Below are 17,188 nucleotides of genomic sequence, written 5' to 3'. Positions count from 1 at the left end.
ACACTATGAAAACTGAGAGCAACCGTATTGGGAGCCTCCATCCTCTTACTATCTTAAAATAAATTTTGAGGGTAGTCTGTAGATGTACAGGTATTGCCTTTATGATCAAAAATCGCAAGTCCAGAATGATTACAGCGAGAGGGCACCACATCTTTAAGTGATCAGTTCCCGAAGCGAAACTCAGGGCCGACTAGAAGTGAGTCTTCTATACGAGATGAGTTTTAGAGATCCGGAGCATCATTCTGGAGGGAAACTCAACGGAGGTGATTGAGTGGATTCTACAGGAGGAGCCGGAGGTGCTCGAGAGAAGACATTTGGCGGCTATTGAGGGAGTGATATTTTCCAAGTTGTGCATGTGTTCCGGAAAGTGAACAGATCTACTCATTCGGCCACCTTCTTTGTTGCTCATCATTCTGAAGATATTCTATAGACCCACTTTGTATTTGTTTATCCACCTTTGTGAAGTATTTTGTCCTTTGATTCAAATGGCAGCGCTCACATAAAACTAGTATGAGCCGCCGATATATATATATATATAAGAAAAATAAAAAAGAAGAAGAAGAAGCGAGCAATGGCTATAAGCTCAGGCGAACAGAAGATGTTAGATTTAAATATGAGTGGCAGCGAATAACCTACTTTTTCAATTAAAAAAAAAAGACAATGAAAGATTCAGTTATGGAGAAGGCAAGAACTCAATCCCAAATTATTAGAGATACTACATCAGCACTCAAATCTTACACAAAATAGAGTTACATTCTTGATTCGTAAAACTCTTATTCATCCTCTTACGCAAAAGAGGTCCCATTTCATTGTCACGTTTTAAGAATCGCTGGCGATATCCAGGAAGAGAAAGTAGCACACAGCTATATCGTTCGTCTCGACGATTATTCCATAGGATGGCGACCGGAGGCCCCATATCGTTAGGTCCCTCTCGGTGCTCGCTAATTTAAGCCCTGATGTCAATGGCTGCAATGTGAAATGAATTAGTATCGCTTTGGGATGGTAGTTTGGTCGTAACCACCAGTCCCTCCATTTGAGGTGGACTTTGCTTCTTACTGCACCAAATAACATGGTGATGTTTATTGTATATATTTCGCCATCATGCTTGGTCCAAGAATTGGTTGAGGTTCTCTAATGTGGATTCATAAGTTGCTTAAGGGTTGAGAGGAGTGTGACAAAAGGCATTGCCTTGGTTTGTTTTCTGGTATTGCGTGATTGAATGTTGATGATGTTTGAAAGAAATTGAATCACCCAAATCATGGTTCTTGCATTGGCTGTTTGTGTCCTTATCAATAAAACGAATTGTTTCTTTAGATTGTGGGCAACCAAAAGGCGCCTATCAAGATCTGTCTTTACGAGATGTTCTTTACTTGTAAGCCCTCAATTGTGTGAAAAGAAATCTATTATGCTATTATATAATGGAGGAAAACTTTTTAGAATCCAAATGGCCATATGTGGCTGGATTTTATAAGTTCTTATCAAAGTGTCTGTTCATCAATTATTTCCTGTAGAAATGATATACATATATATTGATATTATAACCATTGCCATCTAATATTCATTCACTCTTATTTGCATTTCCAAATACTAATGACTAAAAAAGAAATTCACCTATAGAATGTTGTTCAAGTTTCCCAGTTTATTGGAAGGTAAATGGTTAAAGTAAATTGCCGAGTTCAGCATAATATAATGAGCATTATGGATTAGAATCATAAATATAAGATACCAATCCTGAGGGAATGAGAGTAATGCCTTTCGTGCAACATCAGCATCCTATCATAGCAATTTTTATATTAAATATTTGAGTTTGGCGAGGTTGGAAACATCAGGGGGTCTCCCCTTCTTTGCTTTGTCATCTTTTATCTTTTGATTCTGTTGGGTGTACTCTAGCCAGAGTAGTATAGGCAACCAGTGTAATCATAAAAAAAAATATCAATCGAGTGACCGGGATTAGACCTCCCGCGATGTTGCTAGCTGAGCCACGTTTCGCTCTCCCAATACGGGTATAAAGGTATATTTCTGTCGGAAAATGCATGGAGTTGAAAGTCCGCACAGAAAAGAATGTGCAGGACGTCCGCATCTAAGATCGTATGCATATGCTCCTAGAAAGCGAGTGCTTACTTTGGAAGAAGGGTATACGCTCTCCGTGTCGAGAATAAAACCGTATAGAAATATTTACGCGGACAGGTGCACCGGGGTTGGCGCTAGGATGAGAAAGTAGGACAGTCGTAGGACGAGCAAGCCTACGTACGGACCGGCGGTAAAAAAAGAACAATGTAGAGTTCGCGTGTAGCAAAAATAAATAAATAAATAATCCGTATGAAATATATTTGCGGACGTACGGATTAAGGGCCGGGTGCTCGGGAGGCACATCCTGTTAGAAAAAGAGTAGGAAATGGCTTCACTATAGAGCAGTAAGCGACTGTAAATCTATCTTTCAAACAATTATTGCCTCCTCTGGTTTGCAATAGGGATAACCACAGCAATATTGTTTTCAGGATACAAGACTGCTCTGTTTCAAATTACAGATTGCAAAAAACTGGAATTCGAACTGAACCAGAGATCAAAGTAACGGCAAATAGATAGAAAATAATGATAATATCTTTCTGTTTGGAATGAGAAGGGTGTCTTTTATGGAGTGTGAAAGATTGTGAAAACTACCTGGCACCTCTTGGAGTGAAACTGCATTTATGCAGTTATAGTTATAACTGCCTTTCACCTATTGCGGCATCCAACTGGTATTATATTCATTTCAAGCAAATCTTATTTTAAAATAACAAAAATCCAACACATCCATGGGCTGGAATTTTAGGTCATCTATGAGGCTGGAGAATAGATTTTGGTAAGGTGTGCATGATGCAGATTGGATCTGTTTAAAGTTATTTTTGGAATTGAACCGGCTTAAACCAGTTTTCTAAAATGATAACTAAAATCGAACCAATCTGCTTTAAAAAAAAAAAAAAAGAAGTTCCAGCCGATCAAAAAAAATCGTTTTGGTTTGGCTTAATTTATCGGATTAATGTTCAATGAGGTGGGCTATATGGAATGGGCTAAGTATAATCACAAAAATTTTATTTTATATAGAATTGATGTTCAATGGGCTAGAATAAATGGACTGGATTAAGTCTAAACAACTGATAATTTTCAAACAAATAACTGATATAAACCAAACCAAAAAGATTGATTGGGATTGGATTCGAGGTTTGATTAATTTTTTTTGCGCATCCCTATATTTTGGGCCTCAGCCATTATATACAAGTCCACGTGGTAAACCAATTCTAGGCCGCTTGAGGAAACTTTTACAGATAGATGCCCATCTTAGTTACAAGTTGGCCCAAGATTCGCATCTAAGCGAGCAGCCCATGTTGCTCAGCACCAAGCCCAAAACTGACCATATCTAAAGCTTTTTAGCTCTCTCACCTGTTTGGTATGTCATACGCTTTTGATCAGGTTAGGATCCAGAAATCTCAACCCAAAACGGTAGTCATATTATTAAGAGTTTTTTTTTTTACATAAATACCCTCCTAAATATCGAATTTTGTATAAAAATTCTCTCAAAATTGATATTTATGTGTATATCCTTTAAAATACTTGTTTTACTATTCTATCTTTTTTTAATCCTTATTTGTGCAATATGTATCCATACCATCTAATGCCGTTAAAAAATTAACAAATTCAAATTGAAATAATTAGAATATTCTTAATGGATAGATGTGCAAAAAAAAAAGATATTTATAAGAAGATTGCGATGGGGGGACAAAAAAATAATTTTAAAATTTTGTCTTATTTTTAATTAAAATAAATATGGTTTTTATTAATGGTGTTAGAAAAATAGTTATATTAGCGGCATTTGTGCAAAAATAGTATTTTATGAAGGTACAAAAATAAATATAAATTTTACAAATTTAAATTTTTAGAAGAGTATTCATGCAAAAAAAAATCTATTATTAAATACTTATCATAAATTATAACAATACTTATTATAGTAACATCATATATAAAATTTTATTTGATATAATAATAATTATATATGTCATTGTAATAATATTTTTATATTTATAATATATTTATTGAAATATTTAATATGCTGAAATTATATAATTTTAAAGTTTAATGGTTGGTGAGTGGTGAAGGAATTTTTTTTTTTTGGTACAGCGGCGGCTCACACACAACGGGTGTGGATGCAGTCCATAAGATTAAAAAGAATAAGAAAGTACAAAGATGATGGAACGAAGTATAGGTTGTCCCAAATGTAACCTCGAGAGTGCCGAGCTGCGAAGGATGCCACCCAGTCAGCCGCACTATTAGTCTTCCTGCAGGCATGAGTGGCGCAGTGGGAGGAACACTCACTCAAAAGTCAGCGGATATCGTAAATCAATCGCAGCCTGCTACAATAAATCTTATAACTTGAACAGCGGCCAAACTTAGCTAGAGTTTCAACTACAAGGTTAGCAATAAAATCAAATATATAAACAGCATGGGAAGGAATTGGAGAAATTATATCCTCTAATATATATTTAAGAATATTGGTAATTTCTTTGTGGCTAATATTTTCTTCTTAGGTGAGAGAGGGGCAGAGAGTGCTTGGTTAGAATTTTCTTCTTATCAGGAGAGGGGTGCTTGGCCAAATATTTTCTCCCATTTTTTTCCTTTAGTTGAGATGGCGAGCTAGTACACATGGCGTAAAGAAATCGGCGTGATGTACCATTGAGCTGGTACATTAGCAATTAGATATAATCTCTCAAGTAATTGGGGCTGCAATTGCTCGTCTCTATTCCTGCACTCTTTGGGTTGCAGTAGTACACCGACACTACTCAATTCTCTTGTCCAACTTGAAATAATTTCTTCTAAACAATGATCTAATTCTGTTCCACAACCATTACTTGCCTTTGCAAGCCTGATTGCAGCTCACTTTTGTACTATAAAAACTTAGATAAAATCACGGGTTTTGCTTTTGATAGGGGAAGGAAAACGTGGAGCGATAGAGTGATGATTGAAGTGGCCAGAAAGCATCAGTGGGAAAAAAGATGAGCAAGTTCCCAACTCTCAGTCCTCGAAAGTTTTCATGGCTTCCAGGGGACCAAGTCCTGGCCCCAAGCCATCATTGGTTCTCGCATAGTTGAAGAGTTGCCCTGGACCATTTCATTTAAGACTATGACGAGGCTAATTCAAAAAAGTGATGTGTCCATGCTATAGCTCGAATCTGTGCTCTGGTAGGTTTAATTAAGGTTCGAATAACTTCCATATCCCTGGAGGAAAGAGAGACTCTGTTTTTTTTTTCGTTTGTTTTACCAAAATCGATAATTAAGATAATTTATATAATTCTAGTACGAAGATATCTAAAAAAGTCAAAATACAATATATCTCGAAGTGCACTAAGCAGCTCACTCTTTTTAACTCAGAAGGTGTCTTTGAAGTAATTGGTCACGCTTATAAAAATGTCGTAAACTAGAAATATTTGTGATAATTCATTGCCATCGTTTATTGTCGTCGTAAAAACAACTATCTTTATTTATCTAGAGATACTAAACTAGAAATATTTGTGAGAAAACTAATGAATGCTACAACAATCATTATGTACCATTGGGGTGAGCAAAAACAGGTAGCAACAATCATATTTTCTTGAACCATTATTTACCCCCATTTTCAAAAAATATTCTTTTCAACAGTAATTTTTTTTCCATCTAGCATGGAGATTTGAATCTAAAAAGAACTATCTCATTTTAATGACAGGGAAAAGGATAAATAACTGTCGCTATAGCAATATAATATTCATCATTTAAATTTCTGTTTTTATTATGCATGTTTATATATGCAAAACGGCTGGCCTCCAAAATAGTTATAACGTTAATCTTTATTTTAAATATTGGTCCTACCAATGAAAGCTGGGTATTATAAATTGGGCCCAGCATCTCTGTGATCAATATTATCTTTTTTGTGCCAAATTTGAAGGGAAGTGCATCCATTTATAGCAGGATGTTAATCCAAGATTAACATTTTTTCTGTCAAGAAATCAAAATTTAGGAAATTATGTTTTAGATTCTCCATTAAGAACATTTGGATATGTGGTTTGGGTATGTGTTGCTGTTAACAGTAACGTAGGGGTGACATGGTCCCAATCCGACGCCATGCAAAGGTGGCACTGTGGATGAGATTCGACAGGATAATGCATCTAACCTCCATCCAACTTGGACATAAAAGAATATATAAAGATAGCTGCCAAGCTGCAAGCATGTTACAACGTCACCAAAAAGCCTCCATTTGGAATCTCGAGCAATCCACTTTGCAGCCTTGCGGGACATTAGAGAATATCTTGCTCCTTTGCTTAATCCCACAAAGCTAACAAGTAACAAACGCATGCAAAGCTTTCATTTCATTATCAGAGGTTGATCTCACGACATCAAACACCTACTGCAACAACTTGGCCACCAAAAGCAATTTACACAGCCAGCTCTGTTGATCATCGATGTTAAAAGATGAACTTAAATTTGAAATTAGCTGGTAGTAAAACCAAAGTCAATAACAATCACCAAAACCTAAATCCGTCCCCTACAGTGCTCACTTTACATGAACCTTTGAATCATGAGTTTTTTGTTGGATTCAGTCATGTCTGTTAGCTACAATTGGATAACTGTGCCAGATCCATTTTAATTCTTGCATCATTTCAGCTCTCATCACCAGTTGCATTGATCCAGCGCATGTTGAATAATAAGATGGCTAAGTGGTTTGTTTATTTTTTTTTATCATGTTTTAATGCATTATAGGAGTCTAAAATATAAAAAATTATATCCTATACCACATGCACCATGCAGTCATACACCACAACAATCACACCATCTTTTTTCTATAGGCCTGTTCATCGTGTGCCTATTTCAGTGATTGGCTCGCATGAAGAAGACGAGCTGATTGGCATAGTTGATGGCCATATTGGTTAAGGCATAATTTGGCCTAGAACTGCAAAAGCTCATTTTGGGTAAGCCAAAACATTAGCCGAAGTCTATTTCAACTATCAGTGGACCATAAATTGGGTGCTTATGTGGTATGTCTCCATGATCTCTCCCATCTGCAGCTTGGAGGTTGGAGCCCTCTCAAATTTACCAGTGGGTGAAGTCACGGTCAAAGAACCCAGACTACGATGACCACGGTATGCTTCAAGAGAGTGACAGATACGGCCATTCACATGACAAAAGAAAAAGAAATTGGACCCTAGCAGCGTTCAAATGGTGGAGGGTTGGAAACGAGCCCCACCACCAAGACCACCCCACAGGCTTTATCGAAGAAAGTGGGAAGGAATCATGGAGGCGGCCCGGACATCAAAGTGCTTCAAAAGGTATGCCGAGCCCTTCTGAAAAACAGAGGACTGAGGTTTGAATGGGAGGATCCCTAGGCTAACAAAATTAGGTAAGACATAAGAATCAAGATCTAACCTAATAATTCAATCGCAACATAGCTCGATCCAACCTTGGTAGTCGAGCTCACTTTCCCATCTCGTCAGACTTATTTTTATTACCGTTACTATCATCATCGTCGCCGTTGTGGCCGTCATCATCATCTTATGAATGGGGCCACCTATGATCTACATCTCCCCTGTAGCCACACCCTGTTGTACTTTATTTAAATGAGGTTCATGTGCAAGTCGCAAATCCCAATTTACCTAACATATCATGCGCTTGGTGGTAAATGAGAGATGGATATGACTCGATTTGACTTCTTTGATTATGGGGAAGCTGTTCCAATAGTCCATTACAGGGTTCAATGCCAAAACCGCAATCTAGACCAACGGGGTAAATGATTAATTTATCAATCTTGCTATATGGTTAAAAATTATAATAAGGATTCAACTTTTGCAAAACATTTAAGGAAACAAATATATAATTTACCGTATAGCATTGACTCCCAAAATATATTACCATTGTTTATAAAAAAAATATGAAATATATTTGGTTAGAAAAAGTTGAGCTCTTGAATGAAAACAGAAATGAGTAACTCTCATTCCAACTATTTAGTCGGAAGGAGCCTTATTCCAATTTTGATTACCAAAGGAAACATAGAAATATCCTAATCTCTCAAAATGCAATTCTGACTCTTTCTAAACATTTAAATTTTTTTTTCGATTTTGATTTCAATTCTAATTATGAATCAAATATACGTTCATTTTGGTTTTTATTCACATGCTAGCCTAGTAAACTTAAATAAGAGAAAAGCATGCATGACGCTTGTGAATGTAATTCAAATGACGGTTGCAGTGATGCACACATCACCTTCCACGAGCCCTCTCATGCCACCACCGCCCACTAGAAAATGCTTTAACTCTGTCATAATTCCACCATATATCTTAACGATGTTCATAGAAATCTCTATGCGGACTCCCTCAGAACAAAGAGAGCGCAAGGATAATACGTTACCGTTTCACTGGAAATATGGGAGAGCCGAGGAGAGCGTCGAAGAAGGACAAGCTGTCCTCTTCCGCAGACGCCACCAACGATTCCCATTCTCAAAAAAAATCGTATATCGAATCCCCTAATCACCATCCAACGTGTCCATCTCCGGCACGATATCAACCGATCCAACGGCCATGATCGCTTGTTCGGGCTTCAGGTGGCGCCAGACATCGAGTCAAAGCGAGGCCTTGACGCCTGATGGAGATCCAACGGCAGATGAGCACGTGTCAAGGTCCGTACCGGTTGCAATGAAAGAGCACAGCGCGATGCTCATGGGAGGTGGCCAAGGATCGCCGGGTGTAGCGTAAAAGGGGAGCACCCCCGGGCCCACACGCTGCCCAAAGCTTCTCGCCTTCAGAGCTCTTAGTCCTAACCACTTGATTAATTAAAGGTTAATTACAGTTAGACACGTCAAATCGGCCGCAATTAAAAATAAAAAATGGGCGATCCCAAAAGTAAAAGCGGAAAAAGATAAGAATAAAATAAAAAATAAAATAAGAAAAAGTGGGGAAGAGAATTTGCGCTGCTGCTCTCCCAATCTCACGCTCCTTCTGCCGCTCTCTCTTCTTTCCCTTTTACTTCTTTCTGGAGGGAAGAAAGAGGAGAGAGAGAGCGAGAGGAGGAAGTGGGAGTTTGGAGGAGTGGAAAGCCCTAGCTCGAGCTCCGAAAACCCTAGTCTTGAGCTCCCGTTTGATCTCTCCCATCTTGCATTTGGAGGTGAGAGCGTCAATTTCGGCCGTTGTTTTCTCAAAAATCGCCATTTTTTTTGTTTCTTTGGCAACAGATCTTGGAGTTCTCTAGTTTTTTGTTTTTTTTTTTTTGTGGAAGATTTCCTCTTCGGAGGGGGTTTTCTTGCTCTTTATGGCGTGGATTCGAAGGATCGGAATTGTGTTCAAACTCGGGATGAGGATTTCGGGAATATCAGATTTCTTGATTTACTAATTTTGCTTTCTTAATTTTCTGTTTTTTATTTTCCCACTGGTTCTTTGATAGGAATCCTGAGGAGTTGGTTTGAGGTTTTGATTTTTTTTTTCGAAGTTTAGAGGAAAAAGAAATTTTCCGTTTCTCTTATTTCAGATTTTCCTGTTTTAACCGTTAGAGAATGTGTGTTTGCGGTGTTTGGTAAGGATTATGGTGAAGATCCGTGGATTTGTTTTCTTTTCAATCATGCTGCCTGTACTATTAGAAATGGGGTTTGGATACTTGGAGGTCCGACAATTTGGTCTAAGGAGTGCTTTTCTCGTGGTTTCTTTAGGTCGCTGGAAAGAAGAGAAAAGGGCCGTTGAAGTACAAAAGGAGATGAATGAAACGCTAAAACTGGCGGAATTTATCAGCTATTTTAATTCATGAGTCTGATGGTTCATCTCGACACGCCTGCCGTCCGGTCTACGGTGTAGATATGCCACAATTTTGGTTGATTTAGCAAACTGAGGATTGGATTATTGAATTGAAAGCCTGGTGATGCTAAAGATTTGTCAGAGATGGAAAGGGTTTCCGAGTCCAAGATGTTGCCCGGGCAGCTCCCTGGTGTTGATCAGGCATTGGGTACGCATGGTCGCAGTTTGAGAGTTGAAGAAGGTCCAACTACTGCTCGAAAATCCGAAACTTTAGATCCACCCATACCCATTAGAGCATGGAAAGGAAAGGTTCCTTTCCCAGAAGAGAAGGAATTGGCACCTGAGGCTGAGAGCTTCAGGAGTGCCGACTCTTGTGAAGGAGGGCGGGGTTCTTTCTCAGGGGCAAGTCATCCCCCGGAGCCAATTGATACAGACCTCATGAGGACGGTATATGTGGCAATGGAGCAAGATAAGTCTGAAACAGGGTGCTTGGTGAAAGGCTTATCTGTCAAAGGTCCTTTTATAGAAGATCTTTCGATTCGGGTTCCGGGGGTGAAACCAAATGCTGCCGCTGCCTCACCGGTTGAAAGTTTGGTTGAAGAGGCCACCGAATCAGGTGCAGCATCTTCTCCATTTTCTATTCCGCGTGCATCGCAGTCCACGGAAAATGCGATCTTGCCTCCAGACTCTGACGAGAAGGAGTGTGTGTGGGATGCTTCCCTCCCTCCCAGCGGCAACGTCAGTCCACACAGTAGCATTGACAGCACAGGTGTGGCGACTGCTATGAGTGCTGTGAACAGCTGCACAAGCACTTATAGAAGTGAAGGGATTACCAGCGATGGAATGCTTAGCGTGGAAAGGAACTGTGAGAGTGCCAAAGGAAGCGTTAGAGGAGACTCGCTCGAGAGTGCGAAGACTAGTATGAGCAGAGCGAGTGATAGCAGTGGTCTCAGTGATGATAGCAACTGGAGTAATGTTACAGCGAGTGCTAATAAGCCTCACAAGGGTAATGACCCAAGATGGAAGGCTATTCTTGCTGTTCGGGCTCGGGATGGTTTATTGGGGATGAGCCATTTTAGATTGCTTAAACGGCTTGGATGTGGTGACATTGGCAGTGTTTATCTGTCTGAGTTGAGCGGGACCAGATGCTACTTTGCAATGAAAGTAATGGACAAGGCGTCCTTGGCGAGCAGGAAGAAGTTGACAAGGGCTCAGACTGAAAGGGAAATCCTCCAGCTTCTAGATCACCCGTTCCTGCCAACTTTGTATACGCATTTTGAGACTGATAGGTTCTCATGCTTGGTCATGGAGTTCTGTCCAGGTGGTGATCTGCACACATTGAGGCAGCGGCAGCCAGGAAAGCACTTCTCTGAGTATGCAGCAAGGTAGAGCTTAGCAGAACATTTTGCTTTCACTGTGCTAGCTTATGAGTTACCCATCTACTTATTGTGTTGGTAATTTTTTTATTTGCTCTAGCCTTGCTATAATCTTTACTTTCTGAGCTATCACTTTCACCTTTTTTTTTCTTGGTATAAGACAACAGTGACCATTCGAAACTACACTGTTTTCCTTGGTGCTATTTTTTTGGTGAGGCAAAAATCCTTGATGCCTTTTTAATGAAGCCTTCTCATATAAAATGGTTTCGTGAGTTACTGTTGTCTTCTTTCTGAACTTTTAAGAATGCTTATTGTCTATATGCCCCTTTGATTGGTTTACTCATTGGTATACTGATACATTAAATAAAATACAAGTAATTTCATGCAATTCTGAAAATATGTGGATGTATTTTCATTCTAAGTTCCAAACTTATAATGTGAAGTGTAGCAGAACATCCAGAAATCACATTTAGCTTTTCTAATGCGATTGATCAAAAGGAGAGAACTGTTCAGATAACTGCTTCACATATATGTGATGCATATTAATTTATATATTAGAGTAGGTTGTTCACAGAATTAATTTACCACCTCTTTTTGACAATGTTAGATTTTGAGCAGGTAAACTGCCTTGTGGTTTTTATTTGATGGATATGTATTGATTTTCAGGGCCTTATTTGGTCTTGTTCTGTGGCAATATATTTGGAGATCTGACCATGAATACATTTTTACCCAGTACAATTGTCCCCAATAGGTACTTTAACAAATAATCCTGTTTAAAGAAGTTGAAGATGTGCTCACCATCTAGGTCTGAGTACAACAAACAAAAGGTAGGGATAGCTTTCCAAATTTTAACTAATCTTGCAGTCACTATCATAAAGAGCAGCATGGGAAGGATTGACGGCAGCAATCTTAAAACTTGGAGGTACAAGAATTTGGCTTGAAGGTGACTCCTTCACAGTTATTAGTTGGATAAAAGGCAAGAAACGTGGCACTGGATTGTCTCCAAAACATCCCCTTCTTATGGATATATTCAATTTCAGCAATAACTTTCCTTCTTCAAAGTGAGCCATACTTATAGAGAGGCCAACCAGCCTGCAGATAAGCTTGCTGGAGTGGGATCTAATGAAGATTACTACTCCCTTATGTCACTTCCTGTAGATATTCACACCCTAGCTTTTGCTGATATATATGGTGTTTTATTTTTAAGAATTTAGACTTGTGTGTTTCCCCACCCTTTATCACCAAAAAAATAAAAATAGGGTCAGTCCCATATATCTTTCAGTCTGTGAGGCCTGCAGTACACTTCAGTAACCAAAGTTGGACCATGCGGCAACTAATTGAATCATGGGGTCTACTGTTTTAATAATGCCATTTTAGATTGTAGGTTTGTATTCCTAGTTATTTAATCTTCCTGTGAATTAAACTTCAAAACTAGAAACGCATACCCTTTGTCTAATTGCAATTGGCAATTTTGGTAACAATTCTGTATGACAATTTTCATGAGGATACTTCGGAATGGTCCATGTATTGGGTTCCCTAGCCAATTAACTACATAAAATGGTGGACCTTGTGGTCTCATGCACCCAGATTTATGAAAAATCCTAGAGTGCTTTTATGTACACAATATATGGAGTTGAGATCTTTAATAATTCCAAGTTAATACTGATGCTATCTATACCAGTTTTTAACAATAACTGCAGACCTTTGGCGTCTGAATAAAGTCATTTTTTGAGTACTAAAGCTCCAAATGGAAATTTGAGACTCAAACAGAAATTTATTTCCATTCTAGTTTCTGAGGGCTTTCTCTTTTGTCCAAACACATGGCCTGACTCTTAGTTGCAGAAACTGCCTTTAATGTTGCACCTGCTTTAAAAACCAATTGAGCTCTCACTCTAGCTCCTAAATATTTTCATATGCAAGAATAACTCCTACAAATGGTTTGAATAGATTATTTTTTCTCCATTTATTTTTGACCCATTAAGCTTAATATTTTTACTAGAAATTAGTCACTAAATTATCTTCCTATATGATTTGTCAGGGTCATAACATATCATCTATATGTTTTGTTAGTGCTCCCACTTGTATCATTTTCAGGGATTTCTGTAAATTCATCTGTGTAACTCACTTGCATGTTACCTTTATGCTTTGTAGGTGCTCCTGCTTGTACCATTTTTAAGAATTGGGGCTTCCATAATTCATCCCCAAATTCACTCTTCTTCCTGCTGTCACTCCTTGCAACTCAAGTTTAATTGACACCTTCTGCTTTGCATGAGCTAGACCATTTTTTTTAATCTAATCATCAAAACATCGACATCCACTTTTGTTATTATCCATTCTTTGGAGACCAAACATAGCTGAGATATCCTCATCTTTGCCCTTTACCAGCAAACGATTGCCTCTTGATTCTTTATCGATCTCACTGAAGTAAGGAGCAGTCAAATTTAACTAAACCTGTGGTTGCTTTTTCCTGTGAACTAGCTCTTACTGCTTTTGAGTTGTTTGTCAGTAGCATTTACGGAGAATTACATATTGTAACACTAACCTTCAATAGATGAAAAGATTAAATAACTACTTTACCTTTTCTTTTCAAGTATATGTTTTTGCATTCCTTAGAAGCATAATGCAGATAGCACTAAAATGTTGGGTGTTGAATACATTTTGAAAGAATCCTTGGTGTAGATTAAACAGTTTACAATGTTTTAGCATCCTCCAAGCACAATGCTTGAAGGAAATCCTTCATACTTTAGTGATTCATTTAGATCCGTAATGGAGACTATTTTATATGTATATTGTTGTTGAGGTGTGCATATCTATTCCCAAATAAAAGAGAATGAGATGGTAAGCCATGCAGGATGTTCTGAGGCTTTCTATTTCCATCACCTTCATCCTTGCTCAAGTTTTTTCTTCTCTCCCCATTAATTTATAGTTAAGTTCAACAGGACAAAATTCCCAATGCATATCCAACCCTTTTCATCCGTGTGTCCATTCATGTACCTACGAGAAGATGTTATGTTTCACATATTGCTTGGATCAAGAAAATTAAAACTTGAATCTCCTTTTAACAAGTAGAGTGTTATCTGCTACACCGCTATCTAGAACTAGGCCTCTCTTTCTTTTGAAACACTACTTAGATAAAGCATCACAGCCAGAGTGACGCTCGTGTCTGGAATAACATTCATTGTGCGCGCATGCAGAACTAATTTCATATCCATATTTCCTGTATGCACAACCTGAATCAGCTCAGTTTTCAAATGTTACAAATCTGCTGTATTGTTAGTTGTGTTTCATGAATTCATCAACTTCTCTATCTGAAATACTGTGTAACATAAGATTCCTTTTCTTATCTGATCAGATTTTATGCTGCGGAAGTACTGCTGGCTTTAGAGTATCTGCACATGCTGGGAGTAGTCTACAGAGACTTGAAGCCGGAAAATGTTCTCGTCCGTGATGATGGTCACATAATGCTTTCAGATTTTGATCTCTCTCTTAGGTGTGCGGTCTCACCAACCCTCATAAAAACCTCATCACTTGACTCTGATCCTTCCAAACGGGCTGGTGGGGCATTCTGTGTCCAACCTGCCTGCATTGAGCCTTCATCAGTCTGCATTCAGCCTGCATGCTTTATGCCCAAGCTCTTTCCTCAGAAAAGCAAGAAGAAGGCAAGGAAGCCAAGGGCTGAGCCAGGGCAGCAGGTCACCACCCTGCCTGAGCTCGTGGCAGAGCCCACAACTGCTCGATCCATGTCCTTCGTTGGGACCCATGAGTACCTAGCCCCTGAAATCATCAAAGGTGAAGGCCATGGAAGTGCAGTTGACTGGTGGACCTTTGGTATCTTCCTGCATGAGCTCTTGTACGGCAAGACACCCTTCAAGGGCTCAGGCAACAGGGCAACATTGTTTAATGTAGTTGGTCAGCAACTTAGATTCCCTGAATCTCCATCAACCAGTTATGCGAGTAGAGATTTGATCAGAGGTCTTTTAGTTAAAGAGCCCCAGCATCGGCTGGGAGTGAAGAGGGGAGCCACTGAAATAAAACAGCATCCCTTCTTTGAGGGTGTGAACTGGGCACTCATACGATGCAGCACACCACCAGAGGTGCCAAGGCCGGTCGAGACGGAGCTGCCACTGAAGTTTGGTGTGGTAGAAGGAGTAGGGAGTAGCAGCAAGAGAATGGTAGGGGCAGACATGAAGTCTGGAGGAAAGTATCTGGACTTTGAGTTCTTTTAGAAGTTTCTGATTATAGGCTATTACTTCCTGCTGTATTGAGTCATTGTCTTCTAATCTATTCCATGGGTGTTCCTTTGCTCCATAATGCTATATCTAATGGGTCCCAACCTGTTCTGATTTCTTATTTGCCTATATATGAGAAGCTTGCCTCTCCACTCTTTTCACATTGCTTTTTTAAAATGCTTTGATGGGAAACCCCAAAAACAATTATTCGAATCAAACTCTTGTTTCGAAGAGAAACATCATGTGCTTGCAGTTCCCACTTGTTAAAATGCGAAATTTCTTTCTAAACAAGAAGGTGAGAGTTTTGCAAATCATTTTAGATTTGTAGGGAGCATAGGTTTTTCTTGAAATTGCTCCCATCCGTTTCTTTGAAGGAGAATTGGCCTCTTCCAGAGCCCATTAGTCAACAAATCTCTTCGTTTTGGAAGTATAGATAATTTCCTGCAGGTCAATCCACATCCACCTCACTTAGGCCAGAGCTGGGCTCCAGGCAGGTCGAGTCAAAGCTTGTGAAATTGGTCCAGCTAAATCAACTTTGTTAATCTCTGATCGACGTGAGGCCGACATAACTTGGAATTGAATCTCCATTCTCGTCCGAGGGATGGGAGGTAATACCATTGGTAAGAAATGGCACCATCCAAGCAAGTGCTCGATAGTCTCTTTACTCATTTCACTATCAGAATGCAGGCTATTTTGGTGTCTGACTGGGGGCCACAGAGATCAAGTTCAATTTGCATAATTTATGATTATGCTGTTATATATATTTTTTTAAGATTAGCCTTTGTTTCATATTTGCATATTAATCCCTCTCTTTTTTATATTTGTATTTTAAACTGTAGTATCTTGTAATTTATTATTTATATATTCCTCATGAATTAGATTTTGACTCTCTCGAATTTAAGTGATTTGCACATAGATCCTCTCGACTGCAAAAATTTGTAATCTGATGCCTTAGTTTAAACATTGTTTATCGTAGTGTTTATTTTTTTTTTTCGCTGTAACGGATGATTCATACAGTTTTAGATTGGATGCATCCATTAAAATCAGAAAACAACAAATCTCGGAGTGCTCTAGATAGCTCTGCTGCCTCAGCCCATAAGGTGCTCCCGAAGTGACTAGCTACATACTACGCTATCCAATCCGCAGCTCCGTTCGCCTTTCTGAAGACGTGCTTAACTTGGAAGACCATACCACCACTCAACATAGCCCGTATGTCTCAAAGCAGGGGTGCCCCTTAACGTAGTGTTTCAAAAGTTCAAAAATTCTCCTGATATTAACAGATACGCTATTTAATAACTAGACCAGATACGATACGCTGCGAAACCTCCTCGCTGGGGATGAAGAGAGACAGGGAGAGGCTGGCCTGGGTGGAGATCAGAATGAAGCAGCGGCATTTTGGAAGTGAAATTCTTCTGCCTTTAAATGCTGCTCTCATATTTATGTACACCCCCGCCAAAAAAAACGATGCTCTCATATTTGTGGATCTATACGTTTTGGGCTTCCAAGTTGGCCTTTATGAGAAAGTTGAACTTGACTGGATAGTAAACCACAGCAACGTACGTAAATTTGGCTGGTTTTGGCGTAAGTCTAGGCACAGGCTTAATTAAAACTACTAATATGGAATAAGCCCTTCTCTCTCTGCTCTACCAACAGTATAAATACTGCCTATCACCAACTCGAACACCTAGAAACTTTTCTCTGTCAATTGATGACAAGAGAGGGGTTCGGGTTGTATTTGATGCGAAATAATGATTCACCTTCTTTCTTGACGTCATATGCTGAATCAATAGCCACTCATTTCTGAT

The 17,188-nt window shown here is 39.0% G+C and overlaps 1 protein-coding gene across 1 annotated transcript; it reads left to right on the top strand.

Moving 5' to 3' along the window:
* Positions 1-8,904: 8,904 nt before the first annotated feature.
* LOC103713591 (serine/threonine-protein kinase D6PK-like) lies at positions 8,905-15,544 on the top strand. Its single transcript, XM_008800573.6, has 3 exons — positions 8,905-9,158; positions 9,697-11,163; positions 14,507-15,544. Exons 2-3 carry the CDS (start codon positions 9,923-9,925, stop codon positions 15,378-15,380), a joined length of 2,115 nt encoding a protein of 704 aa, XP_008798795.4. The 5' UTR covers positions 8,905-9,158; positions 9,697-9,922; the 3' UTR covers positions 15,381-15,544.
* Positions 15,545-17,188: the final 1,644 nt, after the last annotated feature.

The sequence above is a fragment of the Phoenix dactylifera genome, chromosome 3, assembly GCF_051530095.1.
Source record: "Phoenix dactylifera cultivar Ajwa chromosome 3, Ajwa_hap1_PhDact_Kaust_v1.1, whole genome shotgun sequence".
Classification (NCBI taxonomy): domain Eukaryota; kingdom Viridiplantae; phylum Streptophyta; class Magnoliopsida; order Arecales; family Arecaceae; genus Phoenix; species Phoenix dactylifera.
This window is presented reverse-complemented; position numbering and strand designations above follow the sequence as displayed.